We start from the raw sequence: 20,256 nt of genomic DNA on the forward strand, positions 1-20,256 counted from the left end.
GATTCGTGCAAGTTGTTGTCTATGTCGATAGACTGTTCCTTTTTAATGTGGGTAGTATTCCATGGTATGCATTCACCTGTTGAAGGATCCCTGTGCTGATTCCAGAGTTTGGCTATTACAAATAAAGCTGCTATGAACATTTGTGTACAGGTTTTTGTGTGAACATATGTTTTCATTTCTATGGCATAAATGTCCAAGGGTGCAATTGTTGGGTCGTATGGTAGTTGAATGTTTAGTTTGATAAGAAACCAGAGTGGCTGTACCATTTTTTGTCTACTAACCAGCAGCAAATGAATGATCCATTTTTTCCATATCCTTACAAGTGTTTGGTCTTGTCATTATATTTTATTTTAGCCATTCTGATAGGTATGTAGTGGTGTCTCCATTTGTTTTTTTTTTTTTTTTTCAGTACGCAGGCCTCTCACTGCTTGTGGCCTCTCCCGTTGCAGAGCACAGGCTCCGGACGCACAGGCTCAGCGGCCATGGCCCACGGGCCCAGCCGCTCCGCGGCATGTGGGATCCTCCCAGACCGGGGCACGAACCCGTGTCCCCTGCATCGGCAGGCGGACTCTCAACCACTGCGCCACCAGGGAAGCCCCTCCATTTGTTTTTAATTGCATTTCCCTGATGGCTAATTTATGTCGAACATCTTTTTGTGTGCTCATTTGCCATTTTTATATCCTTTTCTGTGAAATGTCTGTTCATGTCTTCTGCTCATTTTCTAGTTGGATTGTTGTTGTTTTTAAATGTTGAATTTTAAGAGGTTTTATGAATTCTAGGAACTAGTTCTCTGTCAGATATGTGGTTTGCAAATATTTTCTCCCAGTCTATAGCCTGTCTTTTTCTCATCTTCACATGGGCTTTCACAGAGCACCCTTTTTACTTTTGATGAGCCCAATTTATCAATTTTTCCTTTTATGGATTGTGTTTTTTTTAAAAATTAAATTAATTAATTAATTAATTTTTTTTGTGGTATGCGGGCCTCTCACTGTTGTGGCCTCTCCCTTTGCGGAGCACGGGCTCCGGACGCGCAGGCTCAGCGGCCATAGCTCACGGACCCAGCCGCTCCGCGGCATGTGGGATCTTCCCGGGCTGGGGCACGAATCCGTGTCACCCGCATTGGCAGGCGGACTCTCAACCACTGCACCACCGGGGAAGCCGTGGATTGTGTTTTTTTGTTTCAAGTCTAAGAACTTTGCCTAGCTTTAGATCCTGAAGATTTCCTCCTGTTTCTTTTTTCATAGAAGTTTTGCAGTTTTATGTTTATGTTTAAGTTTTTGAATTAATTTTTGTGTAAGGTGTTAGGTCAGAGTTCATTCTTTTTTTGGCCTAGAGATATCCAATTGCTCCAGTACCATTTATTGAAAAGGCTAGTTTTCCTTCATTGAATTGTTTCTGGACCTTTGTCAAAAAATAGTTGAGCATATTTACGTGGGTCTATTTCTGGGTTCTTTATTCTGTTCCATTCATCTACTGTCTATCCTCTACTAATACCACACTGTCTTGATTTCTCATTCACCAAGTTGGACATATTTCTTTGAATACTCTTTCAGCCCTACTTTCTTCTCTCCTTCTGGAACTCAGATAATACAAATGTTGGGTCTTCTGTTATTGTCCTGCAGATCCCTGAGGCTTTGCTTATTCTTCTTATTTTCTGTATATTTTCTCTGTTGTTTGGATTAGTTGAATTCTATTCCTCTTTCTTACATTCACTGATTGTATCCTTTGTTGTCTACTGTTGCGCTCATCTAGTGAGTTTTTTATTCCTGTTATTGTATTTTTTAGTTCTATAATTTCCATGTTTTTTAATAACTTCTGTTTTTTGCTTAGATTTTCTAATTTTACAGTTGTTTTAAGGGAATTTGTAATTTTTGTTTTACATTTGTTTTAAGAGAATTTGTAATTTTTGGTTTACATTTGTTTTAAGAGAATTTGTAATCGATTGTTGAAGCATTTCTGTGATGGCTGATTTAAAATAATTTTCTGATAATTCCAACATCTGATTCATCTTGTTGTTGGCATAGGTTGATTGTCTTTTCTTTTTTAACTTGTGATTATTTTTCTTGGTTCTTGATATAACAGGTGATTTTCAATTGAAGCCTAGATATCTTATCTATTATGTTAGGAGACTCTATTTCAATAGCCTATTTCAATCTTTTATTTTTACAGGCAGTCATTCACTCTGGTTAGATTTAACATGCAGTTCTTGGCCTATTTTTGTGGGCTGTGGTTCCATTGACAGTTTAATTTTGAGTCTTTGTGCTGTTATTTTGGTTTGCTTTATCTGGTATCACTAGGGCTCCCACTGGTTCTTGATGGTGGTGGTGCTGCTTGAGGGGGTAGAAGACATTTTTCTTAGGCTGAGCAGTACTAGGTGTCTGTTGGTTAGAGAAGGGGTGAGATTGGATTTCTTTACCGTGCCCCCTAGCTGCCCTACAGTCTCTGGTCAGGAAAGAAGAATCTTGGACTCGCAGAGAACAAGGAGCTTCCTGGACTGGACCTCTTGCTAGACCTGGGTCCCTTTTGCCAGTTCTGTGTACCTGCTCTGGTGTTTCTGGGTGGGAAAGGTGATCCTTGGACCTGTGGGAACAGGGAGGCTTTCTGACTGGGCTGCTTGCTATTGCTGGATCTCTCTTGCTGGTTCTTTCTGCCTCATTCCGTTTCTCTTGGCAGAAAATGGGATTCTCAGGCCTATCAGGGAAGGAGAATGCTTCCCCTGGCTGTTTGTTTTTGGTGAGGCTCATAATCTGTCTCCCTTGCTGGTGGTGTCTGGCTTGCCTGATGTAGTCAGAGGGACTCTTGTCGGATCCTGGGAGGAGTTAGCCTACACGGACTGCCTTTTGTTCCCAGACTGGAAGTTGGGAAAAGTCAGGGATGGATGACCGTTTTCTGTTTGGTGAGGGGAGTACAAGACACCCTGCTTCTGTGCTGTTCTTCCAGTCCTAGGGCCAAAGGAGTTTCCCTTTTCTACCTCTCAGTTATTCTTTGGTCGTCCCTTTTGCTATTTTCAATGTTTATAGTTGTGTTTTGTGGGGCTGAGCTGGGAAAAATGGTCTATGCCATCTTGTTTGGATCAGAAGCTAGGTTTTACTTTTTTTTTAAAATTTATTTTAAATTTTTGGCTGCATTGGGTCTTCATTGCTGCATACAGGCTTTCTCTAGTTGCATTGAGCGGGGGCTACTCTTCGTTGTGGTGCGCAGGATTCTCATTGCGGTGGCTTCTCTTGTTGCGGAGCACGGGCTCTAGGTGCACGGACTCAGTAGTTGTGGCATGCGGGCTCAATAGTTGTGGTTCGCGAACTCTAGAGCGCAGGCTTAGTAGTTTGGTGCATGGGCTTAGTTGCTCCACGGCACGTGAGATCTTCCTGGACCAGGGCTCGAACCCGTGTCCCCTGCATTGGCAGGCGGATTCTTAACCACTGCGCCACCAGGGAATTCCTAGGTTTTACTTTTAATTTTGGTTTATTTGTCATATGAGCATGGCGATAGAGGGGTGGGGAGGTATTGGCTGGGACTGAGTTTGGCCTTGTTGGGGGCCCTGAGATTTACTCTCTCTTATGAGATTCCATTAAACATCCTGTACTTCTGGATTTAATTTCATCCACCAGTTCTTCATAGAGCCCTGGAAAATGGCAAGCCAAGGCTGCCCTCCCTGCATTTTTCTGAGGTCCTGTCTTGGTACAGAGAAGCTTCTTTCTTTAGTTCTTTTCTTTTCTTTTTTTTTTTTTAACAGGTTTATTGGAGTATAATTGCTTTACATTGTTGTGTTAATTTCTGCTGTATAACAAAGTGAATCAGCTATATGAATACATATATCCCCATCTCCCCTCCCTGTTATGTCTCCCTCCCACCTTCCCTATCCCACCCCTCTAGGTGGTCACAAAGCACCGAGCTGATCTCCCTGTGCTCTGTGGCTGCTTCCCACTAGCAATCTGTTTTACATTTGGTAGTGTATATATGTCAATGCCAGTCTCTCACTTCTTCCCAGCTTATCGTTCCCTATGTTTCTTCAGAAACATTTTTTTTTAGATTCTATATATATATGTTAGCATATGGTATTTATTTTTCTCTTTCTGACTTACTTCACTGTGTATGACAGACTCTAGGTCCATCCACCTCACTACAAATAACTCAATTTCGTTTCTTTTTATGGCTGAGTAATATTCCTTTAGTTATTTTCTTGATTTTTCCCTAGGTTGGTCTGTTCAGCGTATGCTGCTTCTTTTCATCTTGGAGTATCCAGTGTGAATTCTCAGGATTTTGTTAATTCTTCTTCCTCAGGATATCTCCTGAAAGTTGAGGGGTAATGTTGGGAACATTTCCATGCTGCCTAGAGCACCAGAATTTTCTCTTTTTTTCCTTTGAAACTATGCTGTGAAACTTGTGGCATAAAGTTTTACTCCTTTATTTGCTGATGATATGTTTAAATTTTTGTTTTTTCTTAACAATTTTTGTTCTTTTTATTAGTTATTGGTGGTAGGAGCTTCTGAAGTACTTCTTTTACTATACTGACTTTACCTGAAAATTCTAATAATGACTTTTTGCAGTTTTCACATCTCTCTCTGACATTCGACATTGCTAATAACTTCTTTTTTATCCCATCATATGTAACTCTATCAAACCTCTTTTTTGCTTACTTAATCTCTACCTTTGGCTTTTCTTCTTCTAGTTCCTCCATTGATACATTCTCATGGGCTTTGTCCTTGTAATTCTCTGCTTTTCTGTCAACATTCAGTCTATTGGTTTTATCACCTTTAAGCAGCTGACTCTCAAATTTGTATCCTTAGCGTTGTATTTTACCTAAGCATTTATTTCCTGCTTATTCTCATTCTTCCATTTCAATTGATATTGTCATCATTTATTATTAAAGCCTTGAAGTTGTCATTGTATCATCTGTCTCTCTTTTCTTTAAATCCATTTACCAGGTCAAGCCTCTTTGATCTTAACTCTCACTGACATTGTCAATTATAGATCCTCATTTCTCAAGCTGTATAGCTGTAGTGACTTATTAATTTGCCTTCTTATGTCTCATTTTATGTTTTTGCTGTCTTCAAGCTATTTTATACCTAGCTTCCAGATTAAACTCTATCTCTATGTCTCTTTTTAAATTAACTGTAACATACATATAGAAAAGTGCACAAATCACAGATGCTCAGCTTTATGAAATTTCACCAACTGAACACACTTGCGTAACTAGCACCAGCAAACTAACCATTTAAAACATCACATTCATGATCTTGTTATTTTGCCTTAAACACCAGTTAAGGAGTTTGAGCCTTATTAGTTCCCTTAATGTTAGAATAGCAAGAGGTAAATTGGCGTGCCATCTGCCACTGCTTGCCACATATAGCTTGATTTTGGAGACATTTCTTTGTTTACTTCACCCCCTAGTCACTTATATTCCCCATATTGCTTCCTGAAATACATTTCCTTTTTAACCTTTTTATCTAAATCATGGTTTTTCCAACCTTAACTCATGTCGTGCTATTTCTAGGAAACTTTTCTAGATTACTTCAGGTTTCATTAATTTTTTCTTTTTCTCTTCAAAAATTCTTTAATTAATTTTTGAATAAGTAATAGCAATATGTTCACTTAAAACAAAATTAAGATGTACAAAAGAGTATATAATGAAGAGTCTCCTTCCCATTCCTGTGTCCCAGCCACTGTGTGTTCTTCTAGAAATATTTTATGCACTTAACAAGTAAATTTAATTTTTATTATTCTTCCTCCTTTTTACACAATGTAAGCATACCAAGTTTTGTATCTTACTGTTTTCTATTAATAATGGTTAATGATAGTTCCCAATCAATACACAAGTTTTCTCATTTTTATATTAGGGTTGAATGACACTCCACTGAATGAATATGCCATGACCACATCTATCACATATGGTTGTGAATGTTGGACACTGAACAGATTCACACAATGATTTGAATGGTACTCCTTAGGATTTCTCAGTTATCAATACAATCAACTGCAGCTGCTTTGATTGTAATTTACCTAGTCAGTTCCTTTTAATTAATATTTCCAGTTTTTAAAAAAATTCCAAACACTACTGAATTGAATAGGCTTATGTATATCATTTGACATCTGTGGAAAAATTATCTGTAGGATACCATTCCCTTTAATTCCTTAAAGTATTTATAATCTCTACTAATTTAATAATTAGACATAATCAGTTAATTATGGAGCTGTTTTTTAAAATTTTTATTATTTGTGATTCCTCAAGGAGTGGTACCATGTATTAAATTATTTTATATTCACCCTGACCTAGAATACTGGTGTACATAAATAAGCCCTTAGGGTGGGCTGGAGTGTTTCTCAGATAGCTGCCAGATTGTTTCCCTTTTTATTCATCTAAGTTCTTCATAATCCTTTTGAAATTCCTAATAATGAGAGAAAAAAACTATTGTCAAAGCTTTGACCACAGCTAGATGCATTTAGAAGCAGAAGTGATGTTTATTCCAAGCTATAGAATAAAATGAACCACAATCTCAGATATAGTTTTAAAAAAAAAAGCAAAACGTTTCACCTTTCTTTGGAAAAAAATTTCTTATTCTTCCATTGAAAACATGGTATGAGAGTATATCTTCGCTGAGACTTAGTTGAGCTATAAGTAAAATAACGGAAAAATGTTCTTTTTTGTGACCCATAAAGATACAGTATATCAAAGTAAATTTTTTAAAGCTACTACCTACAAAGTGAATAAACTAGAATTATCCTACTTGATATTAAAGTGAATAAGTCAATTACTTTTATTGACTTATTTATGTTAAGGTCCATTTAGTGTCCTGCTTGCAACTTTGGAAACCTTGATGGAGTACATTTTTCCACAACCTTTTTCCCGCTCTACTTGTTCGATCATAAAACCAGACAGTTTTCAGTTGGGAAAAAATTGGAATTTGTTTTCTATTTGGAAAACCCACACATTTTTACCGTCTCTTTAAATGGTATCACTGAGCTTAGAGAGAGAAACCTTTTCTTATTTTTCTGTATAGGTTAGAGGATTTCAGCTGAATTAAATTGACTGCTGATATGATGAGCCAGACTTAAAAATAAAAGATGTGTTTCTTTATTTCTTCTAACTGACCCTAAAAGATTCACTGCTTGAAATTCTAGGAGACTGGAGGGGAAAATAAATTCTATCATAGTTCTTGGGATTTATAGCAAACAAGCAGGAATAACTTTGGGGTGTCTGATAACTGACCTTTAGATGATTATAAGTTATACTGCAGAGATTTTTTTTTTTAACAACTTTGAGCTATAACTCACATGCTGAAGAATTCACCCATTTAAACTGTACAATTTAATGGTTTTTATTCTGTTCACAGTTGTGCAACCATTACCACAATCAATTTTAGAGCCCTCTACTCACTCCAAAAGGAAATCCGGTACCCGTTAGCAGTCACTCCTCATTTCTTCACAAATTTGCCAGCTCTAGTCAATACTAATTTGATTTATGCCTCTAAAAATAGATTTTGGACATTTCATATAAGAAGACAGCACAACATGTCAGTCTTTTCTGTTTGGCTCATTTCACTTAGCATGTTTACAAGGTTTATCCATGCTGTAGCTTGTTTCAACATTTCATTCATTACCGTTGCCAATTTCATTGTATGGATACATCGTTTTATTTATCCATTCATCAGTTGATGAACATTTGGGTTGTTGCCCTTTGTGACTATTATGAATAATTCTGCTCGAATATTAATGCACAAGTTTTTGTGTGGGCATATGTTTTTATTTTTCTTCGGTACATACCTAAGAGTGGAATTTCTGGGTCATATATAATAACTGTGTTTAAGTTTTGAGGAACTATCCGTTTTACATTTACACCACCAGTATCTGATGGTTCTAATTTCTTCACAGTCTCCAACACTTGATATTATCTGTCTTTTTGATTATGGATATCTTAGTGGTGTGAAATGGTATCTCATTGTGGTTTTGATTGGTATTTTCCTAATGGCTAATGATATTGAACATCTTTTCATGTGCTTAGTGGACGTCTGTAAATCTTATTTGGAGAAATGTCTACTCAGATCTTTTGCCCATTTTTAATTGGTTTGTCTTGTTATTATTGAGTTGTAAGAATTCTTTATATAATCCAGATAAAAGTCCCTGATCAGATATATGATTTGTAAATATTTTCCCCATTCTGTGGTCTTATCAGTTACTTGATGGTGGCCTTCAAAGTACAGAAGTTTTTAATTTTGATGAAAACAAATTTACATATTTTTATTTTGTTGCTTGCACTTTTGGTGTCATATTTAGAAACCATTGCCTGGACCAAGGTCACGAAGATTTACTACTATATTTTCTTCTGAGTTTTATAGTTTTAGCTCTGATATTTAGATCTGTGATTCCTTTAGATTTAATTTTTTGTGTATGGTCTAAGGAGACATCCTGCTTAAGTCTTTTGCATGTGGAATCCAATTTTCCCAGCATCTTTAGTAGAAAAGACTTTTTTTCCCTCCATTGAATAGGCTTGGCAGTGAAGTCTGAGTCCTCCAGCTTTGTTCTTTTTCTTCAGGGTGTTTTGGTTTGTTTGTTTATTTATTTGGTTATTCTGGCTTCCTTGCATTTCTTTGTAAGTTTTAAGATTAGCTTGTCAATTTCTGCCAAAAAAAAAGCTATCTTAGATTTTAATGTGGATTGAGTTAAGTTTGTAGAACAAGTTGGGCAGTTGCTTTATTAATATTAAGTCTTTTGGATCCATTAACATGAGTCTTTCCATTTATTTAGGTCATCTTTAATTTTTTTCAACAATATTTTATAATTTTAAGAGTAAAGTTTTGTATTTATTTTGTAAAATTTATTCCTAAATATTTTATTCTTTTTGATGCTGTTGTAAATGGAATTGTTTTGGAATTGTTTTTTAATTTTGTTTTCAGATTGATCATTGCTAGTATGTAGAAATACAGTTGATATTGTATATTGATCTTGTACCCTGTAATATTACTGAGCTCATTTATTAGTTCTAATACTTTAAAAATTGTATTTCTTAGGATTTTCTATATACGTCATGTCATCTGCAAATAAATATAGTTTTAATTCTTCCATTCCAAATTCATTGGAAATTATTTCACTTATTTCATTCTACTGACTGGAACCTCTATTACAGTGTTGAATAGAAGTGGTGAGATTGGACATTCTCATCTTGTTCCTGATTTTTTGGGGAAAGCTTTCAGTTATACTGATTTTTTTTTTTTTTTTTTACTCTAAAAAGAATGGGCCATAACTTTGCTTTGAAGACTAATTTCCTTTTGATTTAAGATTCTTTTCTTCTGTTTACATACACAGATATGTGCTGATTAGACGGCTCAATTGTGCAGCGTGGAGGATAAGACAGTGCCTTACAAAAATGGGGTTTGGGAGTGACCTGAAGAATTCACATGAAGCTGTGTTAAAATTGCAAGACTGGGAATTACAGTTACTGGAAACAGTGAAGAAATTTATGGCCCTGAGAATAAAAAGTGATAAAGAATATGCATCTACTTTACAGAACCTTTGTAATCAAGTTGATAAAGAAAGTACTATCCAAATGAATTATGTCAGCAATGCATCCAAGGTAAGAAGAATGATTTCATCATTTATTGTCTATAGCATCATAGTTGTCCTTAAGGCAAATACATCATACTATTGAATAAGCGTACCTAAGTCAGCATTCTAAAATCTTCCAAAATCTTGCTGATTATCAGAATCTCATGGGGAAAGTTTCAAAAATTGTAAAATTTGGGCCCAGCTCCTGATATTCTGAGTCAGTAGGTCTGAAATTTTTGAACTTTGAAATCTTTTTTTCCAATAGATGTCCAGATTATTCTAATGATTAGTTAGGTTTGAGAACCCTTCTTACAAATTTCATTTTCTTTATTACCCTACCTCCTTGGTTTCCTTGAGCCCACTGCTTTCTTCTTTTGACACAAACTTTCATTATAACCCACCTTCCCTGCATTCTTCTGTGAATCATTTGTATAGTGAATCACATGGAGTATTTTAACATGTAGGTGTTCTCTGCTGTCATTTCATTACTAAAATACTAATATATTGATGATTTAATCACACATAAAAATCCTTTGGATAAACAATATGGTTTTTTAGCTCCAAGATTATAAAGTATAAAATTTAAAAATAAGGGCTATAAAAATAAAGGCCAAAATTGCACTGCTGATTGTCCTTTGAAGGCATAAAATATGAAATATTACACACCTTAATAGTTTTGGATTTTCGCTGTTTATTTTCATTGTCTTACTTCACATTTCACTATATTTATTCAAAGTTAAAATTTTTTTTACCTTACTTGGAAAGTTAAAAAAATTAGTGCGTTCCTTGCACTCATGGGTCTTAGGATTTGAGTAAATTGTAGAAGAAACTCTGTTTCTTATGGGGAATGCGTGTATGTGGTATGTGTGATCAGGTAAAGATCTGTGATGTTGCTGAGAACTCCTAATGTTAATATCTTTAACATCCTTTCCTGGGCCAATGAGATTCCCCAAAGAACCATTCTTTAGTCTCTAGTCTGAAGGTAGGGTTGCCAGATGTAGCAAATTAAAATATAGAACACCAGTTAAATTTGCGTACAATATTTGAGAAATGCATACAATAAAAATTATTTATTTTTTATCTGAAATTCAAATTTAACTGGTGTCCTGTATTTTGTTTGACTACTCTGTTATGTTATGGGAATAGATAGGGAAAGTAGATTGAGTGTTCGAAGAGTCATATTTTAGTTAATCCTCCTGTTTTTGGTAAGCTGCCTGGTGTCTCTGAGTCCAAAAGCTCTCTGGTTAATTTTTTCCTCTTGTTTTCTTCTGCACTGGGGAAAGAATAGTTGCATGTCTGTGGGCTGAGCAATAGGAACTAGAATTCTGGCTGTTCCTTATATAGACTGAATCAATCCTTTTGTTTCGGTGCCCTCTCCTTTTTCTTCATTTAGATTTCTCCAGTTCCTGAGATTTATTGGAGTTATCTGACCCTATAAACTGGTCTTTTCTCCCCCCAGTTTCATTAAGATATAATTGACATACATCACTGTATAGGTTTAAGGTGTATAGCATGATTTTTTTTTTTAAAAGGGCTTCCTCATTCTTTTATTTTTAATAAATTTATTTATTTATTTATTTCTGGCTGCATTGGGTCTTCGTTGCTGCATGCGGGCTTTCTTTAGTTGCGGCAAGCGGGTGCTACTCTTCGTTGCGGTGCATGGGCTTCTCATTGTCGTGGCTTCTCTTGTTGCGGAGCACGGGCTCTAGGTGGGCGGGCTTCAGTAGTTGTGGCACATGGGTTCAGTAGTTGTAGCACATGGGTTCAGTAGTTGTGGCTCACGGGCTCTAGAGTACAGCCTCAGTAGTTGTGGCACATGGGCTTAGTTGCTTCGCGGCATGTGGGATGTTCCCGGATCAGGGATCGAACCCATATCCCCTGCATTGGCAGGCAGATTCTTAACCACTGCACCACCAGGGAAGTCCAGCATGATGGTTTGATTTATGTTATGTTGTGAAATGATTACCACAGTAGATTTAGCTGATATCCAAATAATTAAAAGAAAAGGAAAAAATTTCTCTTTTTGATAAAAACTCTTAGAAAGCACTCACTTAACAACTCTTATCATACAACAGTGTTAACTATAGTCATCATGCTATACATTATATCCCTAGTACTTATTTACCTTATACCTGGAAGTTTGTACCTTTTGATCATTTTCCTCCAATTCCCCCCCTCCCACCATGTGGCCTTTTCTTCTTGACCTCCCCTTTGCTGTACACTTAAGTTTCACCTTTTCCTGACATGCTAATCAGTTACCACTTACATTTTCTAACATTTTGTTGGCAAGTCTTATCTGTGATTGTTGCCTTTTCTATCTTCTTTGTTATTGCGAATTTATATTTTAAGTGACTATATTATATTTTGGTAGGGTTTTGGAAAGGAGTGAAAAATAGCCATGTGTTTTATTTACTATGTTAACTGAAATTATACTGTTTAGAAAAGTATGGGACTTCCCTTGGAGGTCCAATGGTTAAGACTTCCCTTCCAGTGCATGTGGTGTGGGTTTGATCCCTCGTTGGGAAGCTAAGATCCCACATGCCTTGCAGCCAAAAAGCCAAAACATAAAACAGAAGCAATATTGTAACAAATTCAATAAAGACTTTAAAAATGCTCCACATCAAAAAAATCTTAAAAAAAAAAGTAAGGTAGTGAAAGGAACAAGAAATAGTATTAACAGGTAAGAAGATTGAGGATTTATGAGTTCAGGACAGAGAAGGAGTCATCAATGTGTATACTGAAGTGTCAGGTATTTTGGTGAGGGATAGATGGAGACAAATGCTAAGATAAAGAGGGCAGGAGAATTTGGGGGGATGGGAAAAGGGGATAGGAAAAGGTGATAGATTGAGAGGAAGTGGTTTAATTGGTAGTATTGCCTTTCAGAGAGGAAGTGTTGAGAGATAACAGTTGAACAATGGTTGGAAACCCAAAGAAAAACAAGGAGTATGTCAGCTTTTCCTCTTAACTCTGAAAATGCATCACATTATTCTGATTATTGTTGCTTTATAGTAATCTCAAAGTTAGATAGTGTAATTTTTCTTTGTGCTTTTTTTTCTTTCCAAAATTGTTTTGGCTACTTTAGTTCCTGTGCATTTCCATATGAATTTTAGAATTAGCTCATCAATTTCTATAAAAAAGACTACTGATTTTTGATTGAAATGCATTGAGTATATAGGTAAATTTTGGGAAAATGTATATCTTAACAGTATTGGAGTTCTAATCCATAGACATAGTGTATATCTTCTTTAATTTTCCTAATTAATCTTATATCAATAGTTTTAAGTGTATAGGTCTTTTGGGTTTATGTGTATTTCATATTTTTTGATGTTCTTATAAATAGTATTTTTCCTAATTTTCAGTTTCCCACTGTTCATTGTTATTATGTATGTTAACCTCATAACCTAAACTTTGCAAAACGTACTTATTTGCAGTTGTCTTATAAATTCCATTGAATCTTCTACACAGATGATTATATTATCTGCAAACAAAGAGAATTTTAGTTCTTCATTTCCAATTTGGATGTCTTTTATTTATTTTTGTGGCCTTCTTGCAATAGCTAAAACCTCTGGTACAGAGTTTAATAGAAGTATTGACAGCAGACATCTATGTCTTGTTCTCGGTCTTAGGGGAAAAGTGTTTAGTCTTTCACTATTAAGTATGATGTTAATTTTGAGTTTTTTTAGATATCTTCTATAAGCTTATAGAAATTCCCTTCTGTTCCTGCCTAGCTGAGAGCTTTTTCATTAATTGTTTTTGGATTTTGTCAAGTGGTTTTTCTTCTTCTGCTTAGGTGATTGTATTTTTTCTTTTCAGTTTGATAATATGTTGAAATGTATTGATTGATTTTCAGATGTTTCAAACATTTGAAGATTGTTAAAAAAAAAAAAAGGGCTTCCCTGGTGGCGCAGTGGTTGAGAGTCTGCCTGCCGATGCAGGGGACACGGGTTTGTGCCCTGGTCCGGGAAGTTCCCACATGCCGCGGAGCGTGCGTGTCTGGAGCCTGTGCTCCACAATGGGAGAGGCCACAACAGTGAGAGGCCCGCATACCGCAAAAAACAAAACAAAACAAAAAAACAAAAAAAAAACCTTCCCACTTCATCTTTTTGTATTATCCTTGTTTTTATGTCACTGGATTCAATTTGCTAAGAAATTTTTTTGGAGAATTTTTGTTTCAGTGTTGCTGAGGCATATAGGTCTACAGTTCCTTTTCCTGTAATATTGTCTGGTTTTGGTAGCAGAGTAATAAGCCTGGCTTCATAAGACAAGTGGGAAGTATTTTCTTCAATTTTCTGGAGAAGTTTATGTTGAATTGGTTTTATTTCTTACTTAGGTGTGTGATAGAATTCACCAGTGAAGTCATCTTGGCCTAGAGTTTTCTTTGGGAGAAGGTTTTTGGTTATAAATTTAATTTTTAAAGTAAAGTGTTATTCATATGATCCTTTTCTTCTTCAGTGAACTATAAGGAATTTGTTTATTTTTGCCTAAGTTGTCAATTTTTTTTAGTGTTGTTTATTATTTTGCCCTGTTGTCTTTTTAATATTTGGAGAATCTGTAGTGGTCTTATCTGTCTCATTCCTGATATTGATAATTTGTGTCTTCTTTTTTTTTTTCTTGATTGGACTGGCTAGAGGTTTCTCAATTTTACTGATGTTATATGAGAACCAACTTTTGATTTCATTCATTGTATATTGATATTCTGTTTTCTATTGCATTGATTTCTGCTCTGAAATCTATTAATTTTTTTCCCCATTTAATTTGTGTTTCATTTGCTCTTTTTCTCCCCTGGATTAATAAAGTAGAAGTTGAGATCACTGATTTAAGACTATTCTTCTTCTGTAATACATACATCCTTATAGTGTTCTTAATTTTTTCTGAGTACTGTTTTAGCTGCATCCCAGAAAATTCTCATATGGTTATTTTCATTTTTTTCAGTTCAGAATACATTTTAATTTCACTTTTGATTTCTTCTTTGACCCATGTATTCTTTCAATGTCTCTTATATAATTTCCAAGTAGTTGTTTTTTTTTCTAGAGATATTTTTGTTACTGATTTCAAATTGAGTTCCATTGTTTTCAAAGACCCTATTTTATATGACTTGAATCCTTTTAAATTTATGGATACTTGTTTCATGGCCCAGAATATGGTCTGTCTTGGTAACTCTTTCATGTGCACTTTATACTCTGCTGTTGTTGTTTGCAGTGTTCTTATAAATGACACTTAGGTCAAGATGGTTGATAGTAGTGTTCAAGTCATTTATTTCTTTACTCATTGTTTTTTTATTTTAAAGAATATGGTTACACATTTAAAAAAAAAATTTATTTGGCTGCGTCAGATCTTAGGTGTGGCACATGGGATCTTTGTTGTGGCATGTGGGGTCTTTCATTGTGGTGTGCAGGCTCTTCGTTGCGGTGCGTGGGCTTCTCTCTAGTTGTGGTGCATGGGCTCCAGAGTGCATGGGCTCAGTAGTTGTGGTGCGCAGTCTCAGTAGTTGTGGTGTGCAGGCTCTAGAGCATGTGGGCTCAGTAGTTGCAATACAGGTGGATTCTTAACCTCTGGGCCACCAGGGAAGTCCCTCTTACTCGTTTTTGTCCACCTCTTCTATCAGCTATTGAGAATGGTGTTGAAATCTCTGATTATAATTGTGAATAAGTCTGTTTCTCCCTGCAGTTTGATCAGTTTTTTTTTCTTTTTTTTTTTGCGGTACACGGGCCTCTCACTGTTGTGGCCTCTCCCATTGCGGAGTACAGGCTCTGGATGCGCAGGCTCAGCGGCCATGGCTCACGGGCCCAGCCTCTTCGTGGCATGTGGGATCCTCCCGGACTGGGGCATGAACCCATGTCCCCTGCATCGGCAGACAGACTCTCAACCACTGTGCCACAAGGGAAGCCCCTTATCAGTTTTTATTTCATGTATTTTGAATCTCTGTTAAGAAGTACATAAATGTTTAGAGTTGTTCCTTTTTTTGACAAATGAATTAACCAACCTTCCTTCCTTCCTTCCTTCCTTCTTTCCTTCCTTCCTTCCTCTCTTTCACGTTAGGATAGTTTTTTTGTTTTGTTTTGTTTTTAATTCCAGTAAACCTGGTACCTAACATTTTGGTTTCAGGTGTACAACATAATCAGTATTTATATATACCATAAAGTGATCATTGCAATAAGTCTAGTTATCATCTGTCACCATATAATTGACCCCTTCACCCTTTGCACCTACACCCCAATCCCTTTCCCCTCTGATAACCACCAGTCTGTTCCTGTGAGTTTTATTTCTTTGCTTATTTGTTTTGTTTTTTTGAATTCCACATATAAGTGAAATCATATGGTGTTGGTCTTTCTCTGACTGACATTTCACTTAGCATAATAGCCTCACAGCCCATCCATGTTGTCATAAGTGGCAAAGATTTCCTTCTTTTTTATGGCTGAGAAGTATTCCATTGTGTATATATACCACATCTTCTTTATCTCTTCATCCACCAATGGACACTTAGGTTATTTCCATATCTGGCTATTTTAAACAATGCTACAGTGAACATAGGGATGCATATATCTCTTTTAGTTAGTGTTTTTGTTTACTTCAGATAAATACCCAGAAGTGGAATAACTAGAGCATATGGTAGTTCTGTTATTATTTGAGGAACCTTCATATTGTTTTTTCTTTTTTTTTTTTTTTGTGGTACATGGGCCTCTCACTGTTGTGGCCTCTCCCTTTGCGGAGCACAGGCTCTGCATGCGCAGGCCCAGTGGCCGTGGCTCACAGGCGCAGCCACTCCGCGGCACGTGGGATCTTCCCGGACCAGGGCATGAACCCGTGTCCCCTGCATCGGCAGGCAGACTCTCAACCACTGCGCCACCAGGGAAGCCCCCATATTGTTTTACATAGTAGCTGTACTAAATTACATTCTCACCCACAGTGTGTGAGGGTTCTGTTTTCTCTATAAATTCTCCAATACTTATTATTTCTTGTCTTTTTGACAATAGCCATTCTGACAGATATGTGGTAATATCTCATTGTGGTTTTTATTTGCATTTACCTAATAGCTGGTGATCTTGAGCATCTTTTTACCTACCTGTTGGCCACCCATATGTCTTCTTTGGAAAAGTGTCTATTCATATCCTCTACCTGTTTTTAAATTGGATTTTGTTGTTGTTGTTTAGCTGTATGAGTTCTTTATGTGTTTTGGATATTAGCCCGTTATTGGATCTATGATTTGCAAATATCTTATCCTATTCTGGAGGTTGACTTTTTGTTTTGTTGATGGTTTCCTTTGCTGTACTGAAGCTTTTTAGTTTGATGTAGTCCCAATTGTTTATTTTTACTTTTGTTGCCATTGTGTTTGAATCAGATCCAAAAAATATCTCTAAGAGTGATGTCAAGGAGCTTACTGCCTATGTTTTCCTCTAGGAGTTTTATGGTTTCTGATCTTACATTCAAGTCTTTAATCAGTTTTGAGTTGATTTTTGTATGTGGTGTAAGATAGTCATCCAGTTTTATTCTCTTGCATGTGGATGTTGGGTTTTCCCAACACCATTTATTGAAGAGACTGCCTTTTCCCATTGTATATTTTTGTCTCCTTTGTTGTAAATTAATTGACCATATATGTGTGGGTTTCTTTCTGGGCTCTCTATTCTGTTGATCTATGTGTCTTATGCCAATGCCATACTATTTTGATTACAATTGCTTTGTAGTATAGTTTGAAATCAGGGAGCATGATACCTACAGCTTTATTCATTTCTTCCTTCTTTCTGTCCTTCCTTCTCTCCCTTCCTTCTGTCCCTCCCTCCCTCCCTCCCTTCTTTTCTTGGGGACTTTGGTCCCATATAGATTTTAGAATTATTTATTCTAGGTCTGTGCAGAATGCCATTGGAATTTGGATAGGAATTTCTTGATATTATTTCAGTCTTCTTAAATTTATTGCGACTTGTTTTGTGGTCTAACATGTGGCCTATCCTTGAGAATGCTCCATGTACCCTTGAGAAGAATGTGTATTCTACTGCTTTTGGGTGGAATGTTCTATATATTTCTGTTAAGTCCATCAGGTCTGATGTTTCATTTAAGGCTGATGTTTCCTTATTGATTTTCTGTGTAGATGATCTATCCCTTGATGTAAATGTGGTTAAAATCTCCAACAATTATTGTATTGCTGTCAGATTTTTCCCTTTAGGCCTGTTAATAGTTGTCTTATATATTTAGATTTTCCTATGTTAGGTGTGTAAATATTTACAAATGTCATATCCTCTTGTTGAATTGACCACTTTATATTATGTAATGCCTTTCTTTGTCTTTTATTATGTTCTTTGTTTTAAAGTCTGTTTTGTCTAATGTGAGTATAGGTATACCAGCTTTCTTTTCATTTCCATTTGCATGGAATATCTTTTTCCATCCCTTTGCTTTCAGTCTATGTGTTCTTAAACCTGAAGTAAGTCTCTTCTTGGTAACATAAATTATTCTTTTATTTTTTTAAATTTATTTTTTTATCTGTTCACCTACTCTGTGTCTTTTGATTGGATAATTTAGTCCATTTGCATTGAAAGTAAATATTGATAGGTATGTACTTGTTGCCATTTTGTTGATTGTTTTCTGGATGTTTTTGCAGCTTCTCTCGATTCCTTTTTTCATCTCTTTCTTTCTTCCCTTGTGGTTTGATGAATTTCTTTAGTATTATGTTTAGATTCCATTCTCATTATCTTTTGTGTGTCTGCTGTACATTTTGCTTTGTGGTTACCATGAGGTTTACACATAACAATTTATATATATAGTAGTCTATTTTAAGTTGGTAGCAACTTACATTTGAACACATTCTAAAACCTTTACATTTTTATTCTGCTCAGTCATGTTTTATGTTTTTGATGTCATATTGTACGTCTTTTTATTTTGTGTATTCTTTAACTAATTATTGTAGTTTCAATTAATTTTACTACTTTATCTTTTAACCTTCTAATTGCTTTCTATGTGATTAGCCCACTACCCTTACCATATATTAGCTTTTAGCAGTGAGATTTTTACTCTCATATATTTTTCTGTTATAAGTTAGCACCCTTTTGTTTCAGCTTAAAGAAGACCCATTTACTTTTCTCATGAAGTTGGTTAAGTGGTGATGAACTCCTTTAGCTTTTGCTTATTTAGAAAACACTTTAATCTCTCCTTCAGTTCTGAATGATAGCCTTGTCAGGTAGAGTGCTCTTGGTTGTAGGTTTTTCCCTTTCATCACTTTAAATATCTCCCTTCTGGCTTACAGAGTTTCTGCTGAAAAATCAGCAGATAGTCTTATGGAGATTCCTGTTTATGTGACTAGTTGCTTTTAAGATTCTGTCTTTAACTTCTTACGTTTTAATTATAATTTATCTTGCTGTTCATCTTATTTGGCATTCTCTGTGCTTCCTGGACCTGAATGTTTCCTTCCCCAGGTTAGGGGAATTTATGGCCATTATTTTTTCAAATAAGTTTTCTGCCCCTTTCTCTCTTCTCCTTCTGGGGCCCCCTATAATGTGAATGTTATTCTGCTTGGTGTAGTTTCGTATGTCTCTTAGGTTACCTTTATTTTTTAAAATTCTTGTTTCTTTTTGTTGATTGTTTGGGTGAGTTCCTCTGCCCTATCTACCAGGTTGCTGTTTACTTGTTCTACTTTAGTTAGTCAGCTGTTGAACCCCTTTAGTATATTTTTCAGTTCAGTTATTGTGTTCTTCAGTTCTGTGACATGTTTAGTTTTTTAAAATATTTTCTGTCTATTTGACATAGCACAGTGAGAGTGTTCATCCATTCTTTTGAGTTCAGTGAGCATCTCTTTTAACTCTATATCAGGTATATTACTTATCTCTGTTTTATTAAGGTCTTTTTCTGAGGTTTCATCTTATTCTTTTGTTTGGAACATATTCCTCTATTTTTATCTCTCGCTTGACTCTGTGTAATTGTTTCTGTGTATTAGGCAAAATAGCTACCTCTCCCAGTCTTGAAGAACTAGGCCTTATGTAAGAGATGGCTCTTATTCAACCTTGCTCTAGCTCTTGGTTGTCTCTGGAACCTATGTGATTGTCTAACTAGTCTGATTTATTCTTGATAGGTCTTGCTTATTGAGGGTGTGCCAAGACCGGTTAGTGTTCTAAAGGGAGTGATCCTAGTCACCCTGATTCAGGCTGATTGGAAGCCTGTTTCTCAGACAATAGCTTTTGAAGTATGCAGATAGATATATAAAGTCCTGTGTGACGACAATTGTATACCCTGCCAACCTCCAAACTGAGGTCCAGATATGTCCCCTTGGCAGCAGTTGGAAAAATTGGGCTTTCAGATGCGTGTATAAGCTTCCTTCTGGGAGGTACCAGCATGCTGTGGTGAGGCCAAGACAGGGTGCACAGGTGGTGTCTCCTTGCCTACATTCCCAAAGAGCACCTATGTAGCCTTTAGATGTATTGCAAACCTGAAGCCTGCCCCTCAGGTTGAAGCTCCAGGACAATTAAGGGGCCTTTTTCATGTGCGGATCAGGGATGTTTCAGTCTGCTGTTTCTGTAGTGTCCTGGGTGTGGTATTCTGCCCAGAACTATCTTTCTGATTGTCACGGTCCCATGGGGCCAGGAGCACAAGCCCTTCTGGCCACCACAGCCTGGCAATCAAGAGGAGTCCCCTGTGTAGACTGTGCTTTAAGTGAGGCTGTGCGATTATTGCGGGCAGGGTGTGCCCTCAGCTTTAGAGAGGCCAGGAAAGAGGGCTGCGGGGGAGGGACACCTG

At 36.4% G+C, this 20,256-nt stretch overlaps 1 protein-coding gene across 2 annotated transcripts in view; it reads left to right on the forward strand.

The window, feature by feature from the left end:
- The window catches only part of FER (FER tyrosine kinase), a 474,424-nt gene that overhangs the window by 35,848 nt on the left and 418,320 nt on the right, over nt 1-20,256 (forward strand). For both annotated transcript variants that reach the window (XM_007462584.1, XM_007462585.1), the window contains exon 3: nt 9,301-9,568. In XM_007462584.1, coding sequence (XP_007462646.1) covers nt 9,362-9,568 — 207 coding nt within the window. In that variant the 5' untranslated portion in view covers nt 9,301-9,361. The remainder of the gene's footprint in view (nt 1-9,300; nt 9,569-20,256) is intronic.

Source organism: Lipotes vexillifer, unplaced genomic scaffold (assembly GCF_000442215.2).
Source record: "Lipotes vexillifer unplaced genomic scaffold, Lipotes_vexillifer_v1.1 scaffold710, whole genome shotgun sequence".
NCBI lineage: Eukaryota > Metazoa > Chordata > Mammalia > Artiodactyla > Lipotidae > Lipotes > Lipotes vexillifer.